Genomic DNA, 24,166 nt, shown 5'->3' with positions numbered 1-24,166 from the left:
TCCCTTTTCAAAAGGATAAAGTGAGTGAAACTGCCCCCCCCAGAGCCTTTTAATGTGACCCTTGACATCTGCAAGTAAGGAATTCCAGGGACTCACATTTGACTAAAATTGTATATATTCTTCGAATTTCTGAGAATGAAATAAGCAACTGACTACTTAGGATTAAAATGTATAATATTTGAACTACAATTCCAAAATTCATCCTAATAAATACATTTGTCCTAGAAAAGTCAGCTTCCTAGGAAGTTGACTCCTCAACAGCAGTATTGCTTTGGGATTAGGATTGGCTTTCAAAGTATAAACCAGTGGTTTTTACCTTACCATGCCTTTCCCCAAGGAAACCTTACAGTAGTCTAGCACCTTACATCACAAGCTATTGTGCACAGAGAGCAGAGGGAGATGGTAAAGCAGCCTTCGTATCACGGTCTAACAGGCTATAAACAGTACGTGAATTACCATTAAACCAAGTCTTCAGGGTAACATCATTTTCAATTGGAGAGGGAAGCGATATATTACGCTGCCACATTTTTAGGTATTTTAATGCCATATTTTGCATTAGATGAATAAATTTAGCTATACATATTATCCCTGCCTCCCAATCCCATCCCCGCCCTTCTTGAGAACTAAAATGCTTTAAGTTCTTCTTAGATCAAAGATAATACTATAGTTCTTGGCTGCAGAGTAACTGTACTTGGAAAGATGGGTATATTCTCAAATGTATATATTTAGCCCTAGTGAAAATAAGACTTGCATATATAGAATTTAGCTTGCTGAATAATTTAGTTTTTATTATAAAAATATTAGGAAACTTTTCAACCAATAAAAATGAAAGGTTTTGCAATTATAATGTATAATTGTCAATATTTCCAGTGCTTTCAAGCATTCCTCATATAACAGCAACATAGGAGTCTTTTTAGATTATTTTCAGCTTTATTTTAAAAGCTGTAAAGCTTTAAAGGAAGTGCTTAGCCATAGGAAAGGAATGGTGAAGGGCTGAAGGAATTCATCGTCCTCTTAGATAGTGAGTGCCCAGAGAGATGAACACTAGCAATTTATGGCTTGAAATTCTTGGGTCTAATCATCATCTTGGCCTGTTTGAAGGATGACCTGTAGCCACCTGGCTGTGCCTGGCTTGTACCAGGCCAGGTGCCCCAGAAAATCCCATTACGGACACCTTTGTATTTCTGGTGATAATATTTGCCATTTAAGTTGGCAGAGAGACATGCATCAAACCACCAGCCTGAGCTGTAATAGAGCCCACAGTTCCCAGAGGGGTAGCGATCATTGTCTCTGTCTGGGGTTGTGAAAAACCTCAGGTCATGGTTGTAGTGACGACTGAACCGCAAGGCATCCCCTGCTGTGCCATTGTAGTTACCGATGTGTAATCGGTATTTGAGAAACTCATTAGCCACATAAAACTGATCGTACAAGGCATAAAGTGTGAGACCATTAAAGTCTTCAAGATCTATTCTCAAAATCATTTCCTTACTCTTGGTCAGAAGATGAATTTTATCATTGCCCAGCCAAAATTCTCGTTCAAGGTTTCCAAAGCCGGCTTTGTAGTCTTTCCACTCTCTGGTGAAGTTGGTGCTGCCATCAAGGCGAGCCTGCAGCACCGTCCAGCCTCCACCCATGGTCTCCATGTCGCAGTAGACCTCGAAGCTGCTGTTTCTGTGATCAGGGGTAACTCTGTAGGTCCCACTGCTTCTCCTTCCTAGCACGTAGTAGTCGGAGCAATCTTTGTAAATTAGATGTTGAACTGGAAGAGGGAGGAAGGAAAAGCATAAACGCATGGGGTTTTGTTAGTCAAAGCTATGCATCTCAAGGATTCTCAGACTCAAAAGCAACTGGACAATTCACTTGCATTACAATTTGCATAATAGTGGAACCTGGCTCTGATACACTCTCCTGAACCAGGTTAACAGATGCTAACTAAGGCCTCAGAACCAACTGGCATTATCAAGTATACAGGACTTCCTTGAGTGGCAATCCTGGTGGCAACACTAACAACAAACAGTAGTAAGAATGAGTGTGTGCAAGGTTTAATGAGGGTCAGTGACCTCCAGAAACTCTGCCAATCACTGTAACAGTTTTCATTGAACCCACACAGCAACCTTATGATGTGGATATCACAGCCAGCTTGCTTATACAGTTATTAAGTCTCCCAGAAGGCTTTTCCCACAGCAACCGTTAGGTGACAGAGCTGGGACATAAAGCCAGATGTGCCTGGCAGAGAGCTTTACTCTCATAACCATTATATTCCTCTGCCTTAAAGTTGAGAGGGGTCCAAGTCTCCTAGGATACAATCAGCAACTGTTACAGCAGACTTTACAGAAATCGTTACATACGTTCCAAATGTCAACCTTCAGTGCACAGCATTGTTCTGACACTCATTCTCATTTCACCCGAGATTGGCATAAAGTGAGTCCAGTTTTAAAAGGGAGGGGGTTCTCCAATAATATGTCAATGTTTATCCTGAATTTACTATTTAGGAAACTATAGTCAGCCAATATTTCACAGTTTGGCTTCTAGAAGAAGCAGTAGGCCGATTATAATTATGCTCGGTGTCATCATTTGGTGGTTTTTTTTTAGAGATTAGAGACCAACTATTTGTTCCCAGTTAATTTTAATAAAATTTGAGTCAGGTAAAGAAAGTTTAAGATTCCTGTAAGACACAAAAATCTGTTTGCATATATTTAGAACTCTGGAGAGTCCTAAGCTTTTAGGAGAAAAGTAGATAACAGAATATTTTTGTGTCATATTAAGTTATATGCCATGCCATATTTAACATACACCTTGTGATGTCTCTTAAACATGAGTGTCTATCTTGGTCATTAGTGACAGATAGCATTCTATGACATGATGACCTACCATTTCTAGAGATTCCAAATGAAAATTATCTACTATGTCCCATTGACTTCACAGTCAGGATGAACATTGAGAGTAACACAGAGGTGACCTTCTAGGGTGTGGCAACCCATCCACAAAGGTCCTAGGAATCTAGGAATCGGGACACAGAAGGCAGTAGGTCTGTGACCTTAAATAGTGTTAATGTTCACTAACTGGGATGGTAAGGACGGATGTGCCACTAAGTCTCAACCCCAAAAGTTCTACATGTGCGCTCACCCCCCATACACACACACACACACAGAGAGAGAGAGAGAGAGAGAGAGAGAGAGAGAGAGAGAGAGAGAGAGAGAGAGATGCTTCCGTGTATAAAAGCTCCCATTTTCACTAGGTATTTGAGAATCTAGCACAGCAGATTGTGAAAGCCTTATAAAGTCCATCAGCCAAGACCTGATTCCCAGGGACCTAAGTAAGCAGAGCCAGGAAGCTTGCCATACCTGTCCTGTGTTCAAATCTCTGTTCAGATTCCGGGAGGGATCTGCCTCTGCTCGTCTGTCGGTCGACCTAGCAGGGAAGGTCTAGAGACTGCAAGTGGTCTCTAACGAGTACAACTAATAGGATTTTTGTACTTAAATCATTTACCATTTCTGTTGTCTCATTTGAGAAAATACTTGTTTCTCCTGCCATAACTTAACAGGTGAAAGTCTGACTAACTTATGCTCCCTCGGGTTAATGTTTATGGCCACTATCTGGCTATACAGCTTTCATGAACAAACTCTAAGAACCTCATTACACCTACCTGGCTGTGACTGCATGGGCTCTTGGCTGGGGCACTTGGAACACTTGCCATCCAAACTGTTGACCACAAAGGTTAGATTTGCCACTTTGTTGTCCACGTAGTTCTCAATGTTGTTCATATTTACTAGATGGACCGTCTCCAGGCGCCCCTGCAGCCCCTGGATCTCGTCCTTTGCATTCTTCAGTTCTGAGGACAGCTTGTTCACCTGACTCTCCAGTTCCTGGACTCTACTGTTCTCGGCCATCTCTGCTCCATTCCCTCCATTCCCGCCAGGATCTCGATGGTCGTCAGCCTGCAATTTGCAGTCCTGGCAGGATTTCTTCAGACTGTCCACGGCTTCCTTGAGGGTCTGCACTTCTTTGAGCACCTCCTCCATGCTGCCGAGCTGCCGCGGGAGCTGGAGGGTCAGCGTGGGCAGGGTGAGCTGGAAGGGGCACTGGCTCCCCTCGCACCTCCCGCTGCCCTCCAGCTTCACGGGGCAGGCAGCCTGGGCGCTGGCATCCTCCATCCCCTCAGTCAGGTTGTGCTCCCCCACCGCTTGGCAGGCGGCGAGGATCGCAGAGCTCAGCCATAACCAACCAGGAAGCCTCATCCTTGCAGTGAGGCAGCCCAGCCCGACCAGGCGCTTTAATAGCCACCGCCGCCTGACTCAGGCTTTCTGTGTTCCCAGAAAAGGGCGGGAGCATTTGCATCACAGTCTCAGAAGCCTCACAGGAGGAGAGGGTCCTCAGCAAGTGCAGCCAGCCAAATGCTGTCATCTCCTGTCAGTTAAAACTATACACAATAGATTGCCTGCCGTGGGTGCCATGCATTGTATTCAAGATTCACCATCTGGGTTTTTAGTAAAGCACAAGGAAAGTCTTTTGTTTAAAAAATACATGTAATACCAGTGCTCAAAATATACCATATTATACACTTGGTCCACTAGCGGGGAAAGAGTTGAAACATCTAAATGTCTGTGAGCTTCTTCCCACTAAATACCACCAGGATGGAAGTGATTCTGTTTCCTCGCTAATTTGGGAACCTGTTTTCTTTTTGAAGGCTAGACTTTGTGTTAATCCTTAAGTACTTAAAATTACCCCTGTTCAGAACAAAGGACCGATCTTTAAATGAATTTTCTGTGTGTCTCTCTCATCTGTAAAAGGGAAGAGAACTGGTAGAGAATACTGCTGTTTTCGCCTGACTGTGCAGGATATGTAATCGTCAGCAGTTAAAACACTTGGAAGCATGTCACATCACTCTCGCATCACAGGCAGTGGCTGTCCTTCTCCTATCACTCAACTCAGGAGCTGGGGGCCTCTCTTAAGTTTATTGTGCATACTGACCTCATAAGATTTCTTACTAAAAGGGATTTTATTACTTAGAAATTATTTCAGCATTACTGACACAGATAAATCCAAATTCTTTATCTGTACCAGTTAAAGGCACTCTGTAACCTATCTCTTATTTATTTAGACTGGGTCTCAAGTAGCTCAGGCTGGCCTTGAACTCCTGATCTCTGCCCCTCCCTCCTAAACACAGAGATCACAGGTGTGTACCACCATGTCCAGTTCTCATATTTATATCTCTAACCAGATTTCCCAAGACTTTTCTCTACTGCCTCTGAATTCTAACTAAACTACTCTCTTCAAGTTCTCAGAGCAGGGCAGGCAGGCGCACTCTCCATCTGAGAAGCCTGGAATGTTGGCCCTGGCACTGTCTCTAACTGGACATAACAGGCGTTAGCTTTGCTGAGCCTTCATTCCTGTTACCAGTGCACGAGGAATTTGAATTGTTTTTTCTCATATAGAACCTATACAGACTGAATGTGCAGGGGGAAATGTGGTTGTCTTAGTCAGGGTTTCTATTCCTGCACAAACATCATGACCAAGAAGCAAGTTGGGGAGGAAAGGGTTTATTCAGCTTACACTTTCATGCTGTTTATCACCAAGGGAATTCAGGGCTGGAACTCAAGCAGGTCAGGAAGCAGGAGCTGATGCAGAGGCCATGGAGGGATGTTCTTTACTGGCTTGCTTCCCCTGGCTTGCTCAGCTTGCTTTCTTGTAGAACTCAAGACTACCAGCCCAGAGATGGTCCCACCCACAAGGGGCCTCTCCCCCTTGATCACTAATTGAGAAAATGACTTACAGCTGGATCTCATGGAGGCATTTCCCCAACTGAAGCTCCTTTCTCTGTGATAACTCCAGCTTGTGTCAAATTGACACAAAATTAGCCAGTACAGTGGAGTATGAAGAATTTGTCAGATACACCTTATGCCTTGTCTTACAGCTCTCTTGGGCTCCTATTTTCCCTTCTCATTCCATCCCATATATCCAAACCAACGTTAGACCACAAGTTCATCCTTTAAAACATCCCATTTCATCCTGCCCTCCTCATCCTCTCTCAGGCCAAGGCACTCCCTTGACATAAGGGAGAAGTGAATAAATGGGTAATTTTAAAGAGAGGAAGAGCTGGGCATGGTGGCGCATGCCTTTAATCCTAGCACTCGGGAGGCAGAGGCAGGCAGGCAGATTTCTGAGTTCGAGGCCAGCCTGGTCTACAAAGTGAGTTCCAGGACAGCCAGGGCTATACAGAGAAACCCTGTCTTGAAAAACAAAAACAACAACAACAACAACAACAACAACAAAAAACAGAGAGAGAGAGAGAGAGAGAGAGAGAGAGACAGAGACAGAGACAGAGACAGAGACAGAGAGAGAGAGAGAGAGAGAGAGAGGAAGAATGACAGATTTAAGTTGCCTTGCAAAGTGGACCTGTATAGGATTAGATTCTGGCACCTTGTTAGCAGGCTCGGACGCTAATCTGTGTTTACCAGTCAGGAACTTATTCCAGTTACTGTATCATCACCGCCATGCTACCACATATCTACAACATGTTCGCCAACACCTTGCTCATCCATCCAAGGACTCATCATATTCTAGTGGCTGTGTATTCTATATGAATACACAGCATTCTCCCGAGGACATGGGTCACACTAGTAAACCACCACCACCGCCACCGCCACCGCCACCACCACCACCACCACCAGCAACAGCAACAGCAACAGCAACAGCAACAACAACAACAACAGCAACAACAACAACAACAGCAACAGCAACAACAACAGCAACAACAACAACAGCAGCAACAACAACAACAACAGCAAATGCCTTTGCTGTTTTAGATACTGAAGGTGTCCAGTTTTCTTCATGACATCTCCCAGCCTGGACTTAGGACTTTCTAATGAAGTCCTAAACCCATTTGACACATTGTAAACGGGACAGAAGCACAGCTTTCTGACTCTTGACGTGGGCTCATTGTTCATCATTTGAACGGGAGACTGGCTCTTGGGGTTTGTGATTGACTCGTGAGTTCACAGTACACCACCTAATTCTCAAAGTGAAAGTGGGAAGCCACTTGTTTATCCATTTCCTTGGCACTGTCGTGTGATCTTCAGGATTTTCAACTTTAAAAAAAAAAAATCATTGTCCCCAGCTGGTGTGGTGGCATCCCCTCTAATCTCCTCTCTTAGGAGGCTGAGGCAGAAAGATCAAAGTTTCAAGGACAGCCTGAGCTACATACACAGCAAGATTCTTTCTCAAAATACAACAGATCATCACTGAGATAATCAATTTGTCCTTTGGGGCTTCCGTTCCTTCACTGATGGAGCATAGCATGGCCAACTACCTTCATTTCCTGAAGTCGTGGTAGACACACCCTACAAGTCAAGTGAGGACTAGTGTGTTGGATGACTCAAAAATTGTACTACTTTGAGTATGCCCCTAAATGGTCCTGCAGATCTCAGAGTTCTTATGGCATGGGTCTGAAATGCTCATGTGATACCTGCTTGATCATCAGGTTGGCACTACTGGGATGCCCTGTAATCTCTGAGATAGTCCTGGGCAAAGGTCGGTCTTTGGGTGGATGGAAGTTTGCTGCTATAGGCATCATGGGACCCCAAGCTCTTATTTCCCCTTTCACTCCCAGCCATGAAGTAGATAGTTGTCACTGTGCTGTGCTCCATCAGTGAAGGAACAGAAGCCCCCAAAGAACAAATTATCTCAGAAATTTATTATAGCTATGGAATACTAATTCAGATTCCAAATAAATTTTATTTATTTTATATATATATATATGAGTGTTTTGACTACACATATATCTGTGTACCATGTGTGTACCTTGGAGGTCAGAAGAGGGCATCAGATACCCTGGAACTGGAGTTATAGATAGTGAGTCTCCACATGGGTGCTAGGAATTGAACCCAGGTCCTCTGGAAGACTAGCCAGTGCTCTTAACTACTGAGCCATCTCTCCAGCTGCACAAATAAATTTGGGTGAGTAGACAAACTTTCAAAGATGAAACAATAAATAACTGAGGACTATGCATTTTTATAAAAATACTTGGCTTTAAATCCTTGGAAAGTTCTTTACATTTTAAGCTGGGATAATTAAATTGATTTTTATCAATTTTACCACTTGCATTCCTTAGAGCTTTGTTTTGTTTACATTTGGCATTTTGAATAATATATTAATGCAAATGTATATATAATATCTAACATTTGTGTGTTAATATCATACATTTGTGTGTTATGTTTAATATGTAATGTGTTATACAATCTATGTAACTTTGATCGTAGAATTTTGCTTAAAACATTATTTCAGTATTTTAGTTCATTGCCTAGTTATGGAAAAATGAAAATATCAAACTAATTCTGTGCTAGTAAATAAATTATGCAACATACATGCCTTTGGGGGGCCTGACCTTATACTCCTAGATATTCATGATTAGAAGACTCCAAAGTCTCTAAAGTATGTATTAGCATGTACTTTACATGTACTTTACATTTAATAAACTTAAAAGGTCACATCCACCGCTGCTGCTAACTAAGGAAACTGGAATAAATATTGTATGTTTAACAACCAGTGCTGAAACACCTTGGTGTTGCCTTACTTTTAGAAAGTTTTACAGATGTGACATTCTGAGGTGAAGCCTTGAGTTACTGTGTTTCTGCTTTGATGTTTTCTGTAATTGGGGCTGCGTCCTGTCACCTACTCACTGATGATCCTTATCAAAAGCTGTGAAACTTCCCTACTCTTTTCTCCCCTCAGCCTGTCCATGGCTTGTCACCACTCCTGCCCCCATATTTAACACAGACCTGTTCTGATTGTGTTTACATATATGATACAGGTGTGGATCCTGATCCTTGATCAATGAATCAATTGCAGTGATGGCCACTGCAGACAAAAAGACACAAGTTTTATCGGTCACATATAAATTTAATATAAATACTCATCTTGTTATTAAGATCATCTCAGAGGATAGCTAGATGTGAGAAACAGAGCACTGTGACTTTAGTCAGTGAACCTTAAGGCAGAATGTCTGCTGACTCTCAGGCCCTTAGCAGCATTGTCACCTGGCATGGGGGAGGTCACCTTAGAGATCTGTGATGTCCTTTACAGGTGAACCTAAGTGTCTGCCCAGTCTCTGATGTAGGTGGAAATGATGATGCCTGTGTGTTTTCAGATGCGCATTCCCTTCACAGGGCTCAGCACTAATCTTGGAGATAAGGACTTTGAAAAGAAACAAAATAAAACAAACAAAAAGGGATGCATTGCTGACTTCATGGTGGGGGTGGGTAGTGGCTTAAAGTTGGGAGCAATGATTTTCAAGCCAGAGTCAGCTTTGGGTAAAAGTGATTTAGCCTTTAAGTGGGGTTCACTGAGTGTACCCTCCCTGTATGTCACTGGCTCCCCACTATTTAAAGAATTGTTTTGTTTTTAATTTTGTACACCTCTCTCTCTCTCTCTCTCTCTCTCTCTCTCTCTCTCTCTCTCTCTCTCTGTGTGTGTGTGTGTGTGTGTGTGTGTGTGTGTGTGAGCATCTGTGAATGCAGGTACCTTTGGAACCCAGAAGACACTCTCTGGAGCTGGAGTTAGAGGTGCTTGTGAGCCACCTGATGTGGGTCCTGGGAACTGAGCACAGGGCTTCTGTGAGAGCACTGCATGCTCTTAACCACCAGCTTAGAGCCCTTTCCTCTTACCCCTCCTCCCCAGCCCCTCCTTCCCTAAGCAGAAGGAAAGCCGAAGGGGGACTGAGCCTTCCTTTACAGTGAAAGGTTCTTAACAGAGAGCCACTTCCCCATACAGATAGCATAGTAACATTCATAGGTCTAACATTTAATGAATACAGGGTTTATTAACTGCACAAATGAAATATTCTGCAGACTATACAGGACAAAGACACAGTTTTAGCTGAGGACAGTGGGACACACCTCTAATCCCAGTTTTCAGCAGGCAAAGACAGGCAGATCATTTTGAGTTTAGGCTAGCCTGATCTATACAGTAAGTTCCAGGATAGCCTGAGCTACTTGGTGAGACCCTGTCTCAAAAAGAAAACAAAAAACAAAAAACAAAAAAACGACAAAAACAAACAAGAAAATAAGACAAAGCAAAGCTTTATGGTTTGCGTCCATACAGTCTTATGGATACCAGGAGTTTTGGCTTGCGATTGTTTTATCTTTTTCCCTCTGCTACTTCCCCCTTTGTCCTTGCCATCTTAGGTCTGTGCTTCTGAATTGGGTGAAAGAGAAACAGTTGCTTCATGCTGCCATGCTGCGCGGGGAGACGCTCCTCTCGGCTGCCTATTAGCCGCTTAGGTTGCTCCTCACTACTCCCAAACACACAGTTAGGTTGCTCCTCACTACTCCCAAACACACAGCATCTGACACTCGTTATGTGGTCCGTCTTTTCTAATTTTTCTTCCCATCCCCACCCAAACACAGTAGACGAAAATACAGTGGAATGGAATGAAGCTGATCCCAAAGAGATGAAGAAATGGGAGAAGGGTTACAGAGAAACAGCAGCAAGAAGTGTAGAAATGAAAGTGAACCTGAGTGGGTGGAGTGAGGGGGGGTGCAGGGGGGGGGATTCAGAGCCTCAGAGCATCAGACATCGGCCCCTCTACTCCATGGTGGCCAGTCTTTGGGATCGCTGCTTTAGCTTATGGGATAATGTTCATTGACAAAGTTAAATAAACTTTTAGGCTATCCAAGTTCCAAATAGCTCAACTTTACAAAACTGCACATTTTTAGCCAACAGACACAGTCCCCAGATGTTGCAAGGAATGCCGCTGTGAACTGTTTGCTATCATAACAATACACTAGAATTTCTTGAGCTTTCTGTACTTTAAAGTGCTGTTAGCATAGGAAATTGCAAAACTAGCGTTGTCAGGTCTGAAGAGAATTAAGTAACATAAAACAGAGCGAGGAGCTGGTAGAGTTTACTCAGCAGCTTGAACTATTACATAGGTGTCTGAAGCTGCCTTCGCCTGGTGCCTTAAAACCTCCATAACGTTCATCCTGCCAGCATCGTCCTTCAGAGCTGAGGGAAGCCATCAGCCTGACAGATGCTGCAAGCATGGCCTAGTGTTTATAATTATCTCATCCAGATTGTACCTTCAATGTTAGAAAAATAGGATTTCTCCACATCTAAACTAAGTACAGTGCTTTGGAGAATGTAATACAGTTTCTTAAGCCTTTCAAAAATTATTGAGAGTTCCTAAATGTGCTAGCCACATACTTTATTGGATATGATGTTCCGGCTCATCACTGTGGTGGTTTGAATAGAAATGCCCCCTATAGACTCATGCATGTGAATGCTTGGCCACAGGGAGGGACTTTGTTGAGAAGTATGGCCTTGTTGGGGTAGGTTTTACCTTGGTAGACGAAGTGTGTCACTGTGGGGATAGGCATTGAGGTCTTTTATATGCTCAACCTATGCCCAGTGTGGAACATAGCCTCCTCCTGTGACCTTTGGATCAAGATATAGAACTCTCAGCTATCTCTCCAGCACCATGTCTGCCTGGACACTGCCATGTTTCCCACCATGATGATAATGGACTAAACCTCTGAACCTGTAAGCCAGACACAATTAAATGTAACCCTGTGTCAGAGCTACCTTGATCATGGGTGTCTCTTCATAGCAATAAAACCCTAACTAAGACACCTAGTGGATAATAATCTGTGCCTAAAATATTTTCCCATTTGTCATTTTCATACGATATACATTGAACATATTCTTTCACCTCCATTAACTCCTCCAAGATCCCCTCTATCTCTCTACCCACCCAGTGTCCACTCTCAAAAACAAAAACAAAAACCAACCAACCAACAACAAAAAAAACTCTAGTAAGTAAAACAGAGAAGAAAACAATACCAAAAACTACAGCAGAAAACATGGATTCTGTTTTACATTAGCCAGCGACTCCTGGCAAGGGACTGCCCTCAACTATGCTATGCTCAGTGACACTCCACTGGAGAAAATTGATTCGCCCTTTCCCAGCAGATACCAATTGCAAATGCTTTCTTGGTTAGGACTGGGACTTTGTGCCCACTTCCCCCTCTCAGAGCTGGGATTTTGTCTGGCTTCAGCCTGCGCATGGCTTGTGTGCACGATCACAGTCTCTGTGAGTTTGTACGTGCACCAGCTCCGTTGTGTCAGGAAGATTCTCCTTCCTTGGTGTCTTCTACCTTTGACTTTTATCAGCTTCCCACCTCCCGCTCTGCATGGATTCCTGAGCCTGGGGGCAAGGATTGATAGAGTATTCTGCTTAGAGCTGAGTGTTCTAAAGTTTCTCCTTCGTGAATCTCTGTGCTAATTACATCTACTGTAAGAAGTTTCTCTAATGAGCAATGCACTGTATAGCAACACATCATTAGGAGTCATTTTGTTGCTATGATAATATAGTAGAATAATAGTATTTTTTTTTCTCCTAGGGTCCATGGCCTACATAGTCTGAGGTCCTTGGCCTCTTTAGCAGTGCCAGACATGAATTCTAACTTACTGAGAGAATCCAATAAAAAATTGACTCCTTCCACCACATAGGTTCCCAGGTCAACAATGGCAACAAGAGCCTTTGCCAGCTGAGCCATTTGGCTGGCCCCTTGTACACTTTACAGAAAGACAGAAAACACAAAGTAGCTAGCAAATGGGAGGCTCTAGTTCAATTCTCAGAGAGAGAGAGAGAGAGAGAGAGAGAGAGAGAGAGAGAGGATGTCGAGGAAGAATAGAGGGGGAGAAATTTATGTGACACTTGAAATCATAATACTTTCTTTGTTCTAGTAAAATATGCATAATATAAAACTTACCATTTTAATGACTAAATATCTAGTACTGCATTAAGTACATCCACACTGTTGTTCAGTTCCTACACAGTTCATCAGCAGGACTACTCATCACCCCTCTGAAACTCCACGTGTAGGTAACGTCCTAGTCTCTTCATTCTCCCTAAGTAAGCATCAAATAGCTTCTTTCAGAATTGGAATTGTATAATACTATCCATTTGTATCTGGCTTTCTTCATTTAACATAATGTCTTCACATTTTATCCATGTTGCTGGTTGGAATCAGAGTTTGCTATTTTATGAAGGCTGGATTATGCTACATTGTTTATCTCAATTTTTTGTGTTTAGATTCATTCAAAATTAATTTTTGTTGGCACGTAATTTTTGTGTACACTTATATGTGTACACTGGGTATTAATCAACACAAAATAATTGGTATATCTCATCACCTTAAATTTTTCATTGTCTGGTAATGAATACATTCAGAATCTCCTTTTGTAACCAGGAATTGTGGTAATGCCTTGAACAGTAGCACTTGGAAGCGAGAAGTCTAAGGAGCATGAGAGCAACATGAGCTACAGAGCAGAAATCTGTCTCAGAGGAAGAAAGGAAGGAAGGACATCTTTATTTTGAGTTGTACAATGCCTTGTATATTCATCTTGCATATAGCTTCTTTTAAAAATCTTTGTTAAGACTTACTAATTATGCCTCTTAATAGGTTTCATTGTGGCTCTTCCATACCTGTATATAACACATATTAACCCAACCATGGTTTTCAGATTCTGCCCATCTTCCCCACCCCAAATCTCTATCAATCACTATTCTCCTCACTGGTCAGCATTGTTTTTAGCTCCCACGTATGAGGCAGATCCCGAGGGTACTGGTTTGTCTCTGTCTAGCTTGTCTCATTCAATAATGTCTTACAGTCTCATTCATATTTCTTCAAATGTTAATATTTCATTTTTTCTTTGTGTCTGAATAAAACTCTGTCATGTATATAGCATTATCTGTTGCTGGGCACCTAGGTGGATGCATGTGTTAGCTGCTCTGAATAGCACTGCAATAAATACGACACATAGTATGTCTTTGGTATGCTGACTTCATTTCCTTTGGGTATAAACCTGGGTAACCTTTGGATATTGACTTAGTTTCTTTTCCTGATGCTGCAATAAAACATTTCGACAAAGGTAGTTTAAAGAGACACTGCTTATTTATTCTAGCTCAGAGTTCAAGGCTACATAGTCCATCATGGCTGAGAGTCAAGGTGAGAGGAGCTTAAAGAAGAGTAGCGAATGCACACTCTTGCTCAGCTCTCTCTTCTCCTCCCGTGCACTCCAAGATACCAGCCAGAGAATAGCAACACTCACACTGGGTAGATCCTCCCACCTCAATCAACACAGTGCCGGTAATTCCCCACCAGCTTTCTGGGGGGTCATTTTCCAGATGATTCTAAATGTCCAGTTGACAGTTAATCCTAACCACCAGGCATACTCCAGTTGGATTGAATGGTAGCCTGACAGTTTTGTAGTTTTGAGGAGCCTCTGTGCTTTTAGCCATAGTAGCTATAGTTATTTACATTTCCTCTAAGAATGTGTAATAGTTAATCTTTTCTGAATCCTCAAAGTCCCACCTCTATCCCCGTGCCCAGTCATTGGCTGTTGGCTCTTTATTGCTTGGTCATTACCATGTAAGCACAAACCAAAACCCCAACATCTCACCCCTTTTGTCCAATTAAAAAAAAAAGGCTCTTTTTTCTCAGACATAAATTGAACACAACCATAACAATTATATAAAAGTTATAAAGTGTGATATATGATTAATATCCAGTACATCATATTTGTCAACTAGATAAAGTACTCTATCATCTATCCTGACTTTAAAAGTTTACAAATCTAACAGACCTTGAAGTAGGAACTATGAAGGACTAGCTTTCTCTGTATTGACAGAGCTAAACTGTTGACTATCCCACATTGTGTGTCCTTTCCTGGAAAGGAAAATTATTTTTTGTCTGTAGACAAATTAGGGCAATTTTTGTCCAGTGGCCATCTTGCCACAACTAGAGCAACTCCATGTGGAGGTTTTGATGCTGAATTTCTTCTTTGAACCATCAAGGGAACAATGTATGTTAGCTAACCAACATTGATTACCTCACATATTTCTGGGCAATTCTCGGAATTTTTCAGCTATGGTCCCCACGGTGTATAGTGGATATACACTGTAAATTTATCCTTCCTAGTCACCTGAGATGTTGTACCTTTAGCCATCGTCTCCTCAGTTCCCAGCTGGCAGTCACTCCAGCTCTGTAACCATCTTCTGCTTTGTGTGTCTATGGCATCAACATTTACATCCACATGTAAATGAACCATGAATCTTTGTCACTGCCCTGTGTCTGTCACTCCACTTATACAGTAGGTTGTTGCAAATGATAGGGTGGCCATTTTGCTGAAAGCTGAATAGTATTTGTGTACTTAAAACTTAAATTCTTTATCCATCCATCTGCTGATGGGGCACATCAATTGATTTTCTTTTATCTTGACTAGTGTGGACAGCCCCCAACCCCATGCAATCTCGTCTCCTTTGTATGTATGCACAGTAAATGACTTTGCTGGGTCCTTCCCCTTAGCTTTATGAATTTCCTTTTTGAATTGGCATACACTACTTTAGACTTGACATTATGTTGGGGATAAAACCCAACTTCAATCCCTTGTTCAATGGTTAATTAGCTGTTTCAGTTCAGTGTTTTGATGAGTTAAATTAATTTCTGCTTTAGCATCAAATGCCACATTTAGTTATTTGTTGAATTACACACAAGTGTGAGATTATATTCATAAGCATGCTAGTTTCTACATTGATACTTCTCTCTTCATCATAGCGTGTAAATAAATATCACGTACTTCTAACATACCTTAAACCTAAAAGGGGAAGGGAAGTTCACATGTGTCACTATTTTTACCTTTTCATTCATTATTTGAACTGCTTATTAGTTTGCATTTTGAAAACTCTCAGTGATTAATTTGAGAATTAAGTCTTCTTGACATATTTTACTGTCCTCAAACATTTGTCTAAATCTTTGTGTTTTCTCAAATACCTTTGTGGCTTTCTTTATAAGAATGTCTCATGGTTCTGGTTCTCTTGACGTTTAGATTTTATTATCTTACATGCTGCTATTGTAAAAGATCCTTTCTTCAAATTTTCAGTTGCTGTTTTAGTATTTAGCATTTTAGTAACTAGAAATCTGTCTTGTGGAAGCTGGAGAGATGGCTCAGCATTTAAGAGCACCCAGAGGACCTGCATACAGTTGCCAGCATCCACATGGCAGCTCACAAATTCCTGTAACTCCAGCTCCAGGGAATCCTTACACAGATGTACATGCAGGCAAAATACCAATGCACATAAAATAAGAATAAACAAGTCATTTAAAACGTTAAAAAGAAAAAGAAGTTCCTTTGTGTACATGAATTTTGTAATGGTTATCAAACTACAGGTATAATACTTATTTGCATTTTTGTGGAAGGCCTTTGTCTAACAGTTTTTTCTTTTTCCTACATTATTTTCTTCTTTAAGTACTTTGTATACATTTCCTGAATTCCTTGTGTCCAATAATCATGCTCCAACCAGGTGAACCCTTTCATATTTTGGTGTTAATGGGAATCTTCTTAGATTTCCTCAATTTGGCCAGGCAGTGGTGGCGCACGTGCCTTTAATCCCAGCACTCGGGAGACAGAGGCAGGCTGTTTCTGAGTTTGAGGCCAGCCTGGTCTACAGAGTGAGTTCCAGGACAGCCTGGGCAATACAGAGAAACCCTGTATTGAAAAACAACAACAACAAAACAAAAAACAAGAACAAACAAACAAAAAGGGATTTCCTTAATTTGGGAGGTACTGGCCATGTACAGTTCAGCATGTGAAATAGTCAGCTCTCAGTGGTTAGCATTTGTGCCTCCACAGTAGCATAGTAACCCAACAGATTCCCTTAGTCTCTTCAGTCTCATAGATAAGTCATTTTACATATCAAACTCCTATATTACAATGTTGCTTCTTTTAGTAGGGAGTGCTATTTGTAGACAGGAATCTATAGACCAGAGACATTTGTTTCTGCTGCACAGACTTTGTTTCTATTCTTTTCCATAGAAAGAGCTGGAAAAGATAAATACCTCAAGATAAAAAAATACATCATGCTCATATTCTAAGTCAGTAACACAGCAAATTTACATAACTTCTTTATTCTTACAGATGTATATTTTTTATACATGAAAACCCTATTTTACAATCACCCTCCTATAATTACTCATTCACCACTCTACAAGGGAACATAATTGTTTCAGAAGAATTCTACCAACAACGTGACTATAAAAAAACAGCTGTGGATCTTTTCCTTAGGGAACGACCTAGTGGTGATTTCTTTTAGAATTGCAATGGTCTCCTCACCAACTGAAAACAGTTACGTTCAATTTTTAAATTTCAGTGACTGCTTTTAGATTTTATAATTAAGTTATTGTGTTATTCTAGTTTATATCTATGAAACAGAAAGTGCTGAAAGAATTTAAGCCTCTGCCTATAGCTTGTCTATCCATCCTGTTTCCTCCATTTCCAATCATGACTCTAAGTTTTTTTTCTTTCCTTTATATTTATAAATGCCTTTTCCTTATCCATAAGATAGTTCTGACTTTAACAGTTTTTTATAATGGTTATTTTTTTATTTATAGATGATTTAATATTCTCATCTCCTAATTTTATGATTAAACTAAAATGGCATCACCTAGTGTGTCCCCTCCCACCTTTCCCTTATACCTAGAGTTAATTGGATGGCAGCTCCTTCTGCCTCCTTGAGTGGTCTTCATACCTCTCCACCTGGACACCATGGCTCTCTTTCTTGTTCTGTCTCCTTGCCATCACAAGGTTAATTATTTCTGAGTTTCTCTGCTCTGCAGAATAGAGTTGCGGTTAAGTTCCTGGAAAGTCTCTCATTGGCCTTCTGACCCCAGGGTTTTTTCAACTATCACTTGAGTTTTCTTTTCTTTATATATAATTTGGGTTATAATGCGGGTTTCATAATGTTATTATAAGTACTGGATGAGATGATATGTGGATAGTATATAACATCATATGTGCTATGAAGCAGTATTTCAGGAAATAAAGTATCAACTACTTGAAACAAGATGGAAGAGGTAATTATTAGTTCATATTTTTATGTGGGTATTCATTTGGTAAATATTTACTAAATCAATTTTTCATTATTTATTAATTAGTGACTACTTACTGAATATTATCTCCTAAGTATTCTTGTTTATATTTATCCAACAAGAGTTTGAGTCCACATGGGTTAGGTCTTTGTGATACACTGGTAGAAAAGATGGATGTGGTCCCAACCTTAACAAGATTTCCAGTCTTCTTTCTTGCTGAAAGCCATTTCTAAGTAAGCAATTTTGCTCTGAAAGTCCCCTTTGGCATCCCCAGATTGCTGGCACTTGACATGCCTGAAAATAATGATCTCATTTCGCTACATTACTGGATGCTCAGTTCCCATTTTATTCAAACCTCTACTAAAATGAAAACTGCTAGGCCAAGTTGTTCAGAACTCTTCCATACTTCCCTTACAAACTGCAGTTTGGTTTGAAATTCCACCAACTATAGTACCCAATGGATCAAGGGTGACATTTACAACGAGGAAAAAGTTCTTTATGGCAAACAACAAAATTTAGCTAACACATCTGTTCTCAGTGTCTCTCTAACCCTCTCAAGATTTATTTTCCATTGCTCCATCCTGTATGTTTTATTCCACTGAAACTAAACAGTAAAATCCACATCAAAAATATTTGAAATATAAATAATGTTTTTTGACTCTCAACCTTCTTTTTTAAAATTTTTTATTAGATATTTTCTTTATTTACATTTCAAATGCTATCCCAAAAGTTCTCTATACCCTCCCCCCGCCCCTGCTCCCCTACCCACCCATTCCCATTCTTGGCCCTGGCATTCCCCTGTACTGGGTCATATAAAGTTTGCAAGACCAAGGGGCCTCTCTTCCCAATGATGGCTGACTAGGCCATCTTCTGCTACATATGCAGCTAGAGACACGAGCTCAGGGGGTACTGGTTAGTTCATCTTGTTGTTCCACCTACAGGGTTGCAGCCCCCTTCAGCTTGGGTACTTTCTCTAGCTCCTCCACTGGGGGCCCTGTGTTCCATGCAATAGCTGACTGTGAGCATCCACTTCAGTATTTGCCAGGCACTGGCATAGCCTCACAAGAGGCTGCTATATCAGGGTTCCTAAAATATAAATAATTTTTATAATATTTTAATTCATCAACAAAGCATCAGATTTAGGTTTATGCGATCTTCCCATTAAATTATACAAAAACAGCAAAAACAAAATCTCTGAAAGTATAAAGTTGATCTGAAACCTGGGGCAACATGCTCAAATGGCCTTATCCTCAAAGAGGAGAAAAGACAAGAGGAAAGGAGAGAAGAGAGGAGAGAAGAGGAGAGGAGAGGAGAGGAGAGGAGAGGAGAGGAGGAGAGGAGGAGAGGAGGAGAGGAGGAGAGGAGGAGAGGGACAGGGTCAGGGACAACAGGGACGGGGACAGGAACGACAGGGACGACAGGGACAGAGACAGGGATGACAGGGACAGGGACAGGGACAGGGACAGAGACAGGGACAGAGGTGACATTTCCAGGGAGTACCCTCCTCAAAGCTAGCACACCAGGTTTTGTTTTGGTTTTGTTTTGTTTTGTTTGGTTTGGTTTGGTTTCCAGGCGGTTGAATGGTATTTTAAAGGTAGATGAATAGGTAGATGGATGGGTAGATGGATGGTTCCAATATCAAATATCTACCTAGTCCATAAAAATAACAAATGATAGAAATGACCTGTTGTACTTCTAAAAGGGCAGCACCATCTAGTACCCGCAAGTGGCAGTGTCTTTTAAAAAGCAATTGTTTGGTTGATATTGGAACATGAATCTAGGGTCATCAGATTTAATAAAAATTTCACTTAGAACCGAAAACTTGGGTTTTGATGGCAAAACCTAATTTTTTAAGTTGACAATTATTTTTCAAGTTTTCAAAAATATGCACATTGAAAAATACATGCAGTGGCTGAGGAGATGGCTTAGTCAGTAAAGTATTTGCAACACAGCCTGAGGATTTGAGTCCAGACTCCCAGCACCTACATAAAAAGTGGGTATAGCATAGCGCATGCCTATACTCACATAGAGCATGCCTATACTCACATAGAGCATGCCTATACTCACATAGAGCATGCCTATACACACATAGAGCATACCTATACACACATAGAGCATACCAATACTCGCATAAAGCATGCCTATACTCGCATAGAGTATACCTATACTCACACAGAGCATGCCTATACTCTCAGCACTGGAGCTGGGAGACAAAAAACGGCCCTGGGGCACACGAGCCGGCCAGTCAGCTGAATTGGTGAGCACCAGGCTCAGTGAGAGACTCTATCCCAAACAATAAGGTGGAGAGCAAGTGAGGAAGACTCATGTCAACCTCTGATTCACACACACACACACACACACACACACACACACACACACACACACACACCGCTAGTGTGTTTATCCAGTTGGTTACTAGTTTACAATCTCTGCCACAAATTGCACCATTATGACGTGGATTTACATGTTTTAAAAGCTATAGATGTTATTTTACTCCCATCTTCAGATATGAAAATTTATATAAATAGTTAACTTATCCTTAAACTGTTACAACCAGTTCAAAATAACTGGAAATGTGTCACTTCCTTGAAGTGAGGCTATTTATGTTTGCCAGAAAACACATTCAGTTTTTTTGTAATAGTCAACTTAGTGAACTAGAAACAGATGTCTTTGAAGAAGTGTTTGCTAAATTTTATTTAAAATTTTCATTTATTTTTATTACTTTGTTTATCAAGGTTGGTATTAAGTAAGAAAAGCATTACCTCATGGCATTCTGATACAGTTTTCTCTGCTTTTTAAAAAGCTATGATAAACTGAAAAAAAAACTAGGTCTTGATTATAAAACTAAATTTCCTGGTAAATTGTGTTAATTTTTTTTTTTTAATATCCACCCTTTTCTGGGGACATTCCAGGGTCATCTGCTATTTAATTCCCAAAGAGTATAGCTATTTTTGGTCACAAGCTAATGGAAATGTTTGAAGAAATTTAAAAGACAACTAACTGGTTCATATTAAGATAGTACAAAAGTTCTTAAGTTCCTAAATGTAGTATTGTATAAATAACCATTGAGATAGTAAAAAATTTATTTTTACTCCCCCTTCAAGAGTGTTTGTTAGAATACAAACACCCAGCCAGCCATTGCATCTTGTGACTTACTGGTTTGGTCCACAGCTCTACTGAAGTTGTTGGTAACTCTTAGTCATATGTTCTGGAGGCAGACCACGTTGAGGTGAGGATGTTCTCTGGGTAGCAAGCTGTCAGGACAAAACATTTGGTATGTTCTTACTCGAAGGCTCTTCCTTTTTGAGCTTGTATATATATTGTACATACAATCAGCTAACCCATAACCAATATCAAGTTGACAGCCTTTTAAGAAAGGACTACACACACATACACACATGCACACACACACATGCACACACGCATATACTCATGCATGCACTTTCCAAACTGACCATGGTGCTTTTCTGAGTGACTGGCTTAGACTCTTCCAGTGATGTCCTCCTTGGTCATTTTGGCCCAGACCACATGTGTATGTGGAAAGAGAAAGCCACACATTGTGACTTCCTTCAATGGTGTCCTTGGCCCCCTGAAGCCATCCCACAACAGACTGCCAACGCACGCGCTGAGCGTGCACTGTGGGTCCAGGATGGAACATGATCCCTGCCTTCAGAGAGCTCCCCCTCTGGTGAGCATGGGCTCACCATGATGGGATAAGAGCTCTCACCGAGAATGTTTGTGATACAGAGGCCTCCTCCCTTCAACGTTTCCAGAACTTTGGTGTCAGGCAGTATTCTAACACTCAGCATACATCAAGTAAACAAAAGTGCGAAATATATTCAGACCCAAACATCTGTAGAACCCATGAAAAACCTCATTCTGGGGTTGTGAGTTCAGGCCCCTGCTTATGCAGCAAATAATAGAGTGAACAAAACTGAACAGCTGCTGTACGGTTGAAGACAATAGCAAAAGTTGAAGTTAAAAAAATTCCATTCACAGTAGATTCAAAATGAACAAGATAGCTGAGAATAAATTTAATTAAAACAAATGGTGTGTCCAAATGATGCCAGGATGTAAAGGCCTGTACCGGTAAATTAGCAAGAATGAACCTCACGTGTCGGCACAGTCCATTCCCAAGTTCCATCTTACGGTATTAAAGCAGAAGTTGAAGCTGCAGTTTTGAGGTTTTTGTTCTTTTTTTAACGAGCATGCCTGTGATCTGCAGAGAAAGGCGTCATTGTCCACCCCAATCTGCTTGCTGAAAGGGAGTAGGGAGTTCTCCAAGTTACCTTCCGGGCCAAACTCAAGGCTGCAGATGGACTCTGGCAAAAGCATCTCTCAAGTAAGAAGGGGCCCAGCAAAAACAAAAACAAAAAAAAACAAAAACAGAAAAACAAGAAATAAAACCACAAAACCCTGACTTCCTCTGTTGTGTCTAGCACCTCCGCCCTCCGCCTGAGCCTGCCCAGCCTAGAGCTGGGATGTACTGATGGACAGCTCAGACAGCTGAGAGAGGACGCACTCTCAGCACACAAAAGGGCCCTGAAAGCTGGGCACCCATAGCACAGAAAGCAGCCACATCCAGAGCTACAGTCTGAGCTTAATCTGGCTTCGCCCACGCCCACGCTGGCAGGACAGCCTCTGTCCGCGGCCCGGCCGTCCTCTAAGACAGCAAAGAAAGCTGAGTAGCCAACTGTGCACATCTCCATGCATTCTTGTTATTTGCATGAGCAACACTCAGGTCAACCGCCAGCGCACTGGCTCCCCTGCACGGCTTTACTGCCCATGTCACTCAAGGTCTTTGCAGGTGCAGCAGAATCGGAGCCTCTGTGTGTGTGTGCAGGACTCAAAGCTCATTGGTCAGAGTCACATAAACAGAAACCCCCTTGGGGCTCCTCTTGTAGCCCGCCTCCACCTGCGCGTGCGCGCGCTTCTGAGTTTGTTTTAATCTAACTCTTCTTTCCCGACTCCTCTTGGATTGTGCTCTGGCCCGATGTGACTGTTGTTTGTGGTGCGAGAGTTTTGAGTTCTTTGGTGATAAGCCCTGGCTGGTGCTATCAAGTTTTTCCAGAAGCGTCTGGGTCATCTGCCTCATTTCCTGTCTCTCGCTGCCACCGTCCCTGTTGTCATCCCTCCCAGAGATCCTGGGAGCTGGTATGAGTCTTTTAAATAGCTTCTATACACTCACAATAAGCTATCCACAAATGAAATTAAGAAGAAAATTCCATCCACAATAATAGATTCAAAAAAGAATAAAATACCTGAAAATAACTGCAATAAAAATAAATGGTTTTTATAATCCAATCCAAATGGGATTGTTAGCATCCCAGACAATTACTATTTCACCAGGACATCTGTGAATGTTTAAAGGATGTAGCAACTTACTGACATGTGTATGCTCGGGCATGTGCATATCTACTTTGCTGTGTATATATCGTTAAACAGTTTTCATTTAACTGTGAGACCATGCTTATAGCTAGGCACCTGAACTATTTAATGTCCACTGCCTTTGATACCTTAATGCCTGGGAGGTCCTGTTTGTCTCTTCTGCCCTCCCCCTCACATTCCTGTGGAGGGCCACCAAAGGAGAAACCAGACAGCTGGGTGAACACAGTGCAGGCCTCCTTCTGTGAGCCTTGCCAGCCACAAGGGAGAAGAGAAGCCTGGGCCGGCCGGCCAGTTTTGTCCAGCACATTTCTACTTTCCTGATCCCATTTCAGGTCGACTGCTTGCCTTTGTTTCTCCCTTTACATTTGCCTTCTGTGACAAAGAAGTTAAAGCAGAAGCGAATGGAAGAACCCAAGGTCTCCCAAGTATATTGCTGTTTTTAAGGAAAAAACCTAAGTCCATGACAATTTAATCAAAGTTAATGAGAGCTTGCAAGATGCCAAACTGTGCTAGAAGTCAAAGATGAGACCAGTGAGGTTCCTCCCACCACTGAGGAGTACACAGTCTGAGACATACTTGAAAGTGTGTAACTGCAGCTAATGTGTACAGTAATAGGTGTGTCTGAACATGGAGGAACAACGGAGAGAAAGAAGTAATTTTGCCTGGAAGTTTCACCTAAAAGGAGCCGTAGATGGTGAGGACTGGGATCGATGTTTTACCTTTTTAGCTACTGGCTTCCTGAGACAGAGGCTGGCCTTGAACTCCTGATCTCCCTGTCTCCACCTTCCACGTCCTAGGATTACAGGCATGTGCCTAGCTTGACTCCAGGATATAGTAAGACTCCCTCGAGCAGA

General features: G+C 41.7%; 2 protein-coding genes across 2 annotated transcripts in view; one reads left to right on the top strand and one right to left on the bottom strand.

Annotated features, from left to right (window-relative positions):
- Positions 1-24,166, top strand: part of Ccdc146 (coiled-coil domain containing 146) — a 115,025-nt gene that overhangs the window by 39,008 nt on the left and 51,851 nt on the right. The window lies entirely within an intron of this gene.
- Positions 517-4,313, bottom strand: Fgl2 (fibrinogen like 2). The gene is made up of 2 exons (XM_021191086.1): positions 3,647-4,313; positions 517-1,759 (listed from the first exon to the last, which is right to left on the bottom strand). Exons 1-2 carry the CDS (start codon positions 4,236-4,238, stop codon positions 1,053-1,055), a joined length of 1,299 nt encoding a protein of 432 aa, XP_021046745.1. The 5' UTR covers positions 4,239-4,313; the 3' UTR covers positions 517-1,052.

Source organism: Mus pahari, chromosome 2 (assembly GCF_900095145.1).
Source record: "Mus pahari chromosome 2, PAHARI_EIJ_v1.1, whole genome shotgun sequence".
NCBI classification, from domain to species: domain Eukaryota; kingdom Metazoa; phylum Chordata; class Mammalia; order Rodentia; family Muridae; genus Mus; species Mus pahari.
The sequence above is the reverse complement of the archived record's forward strand: the minus strand, read 5'-3'. Positions and strand labels throughout refer to the sequence as shown.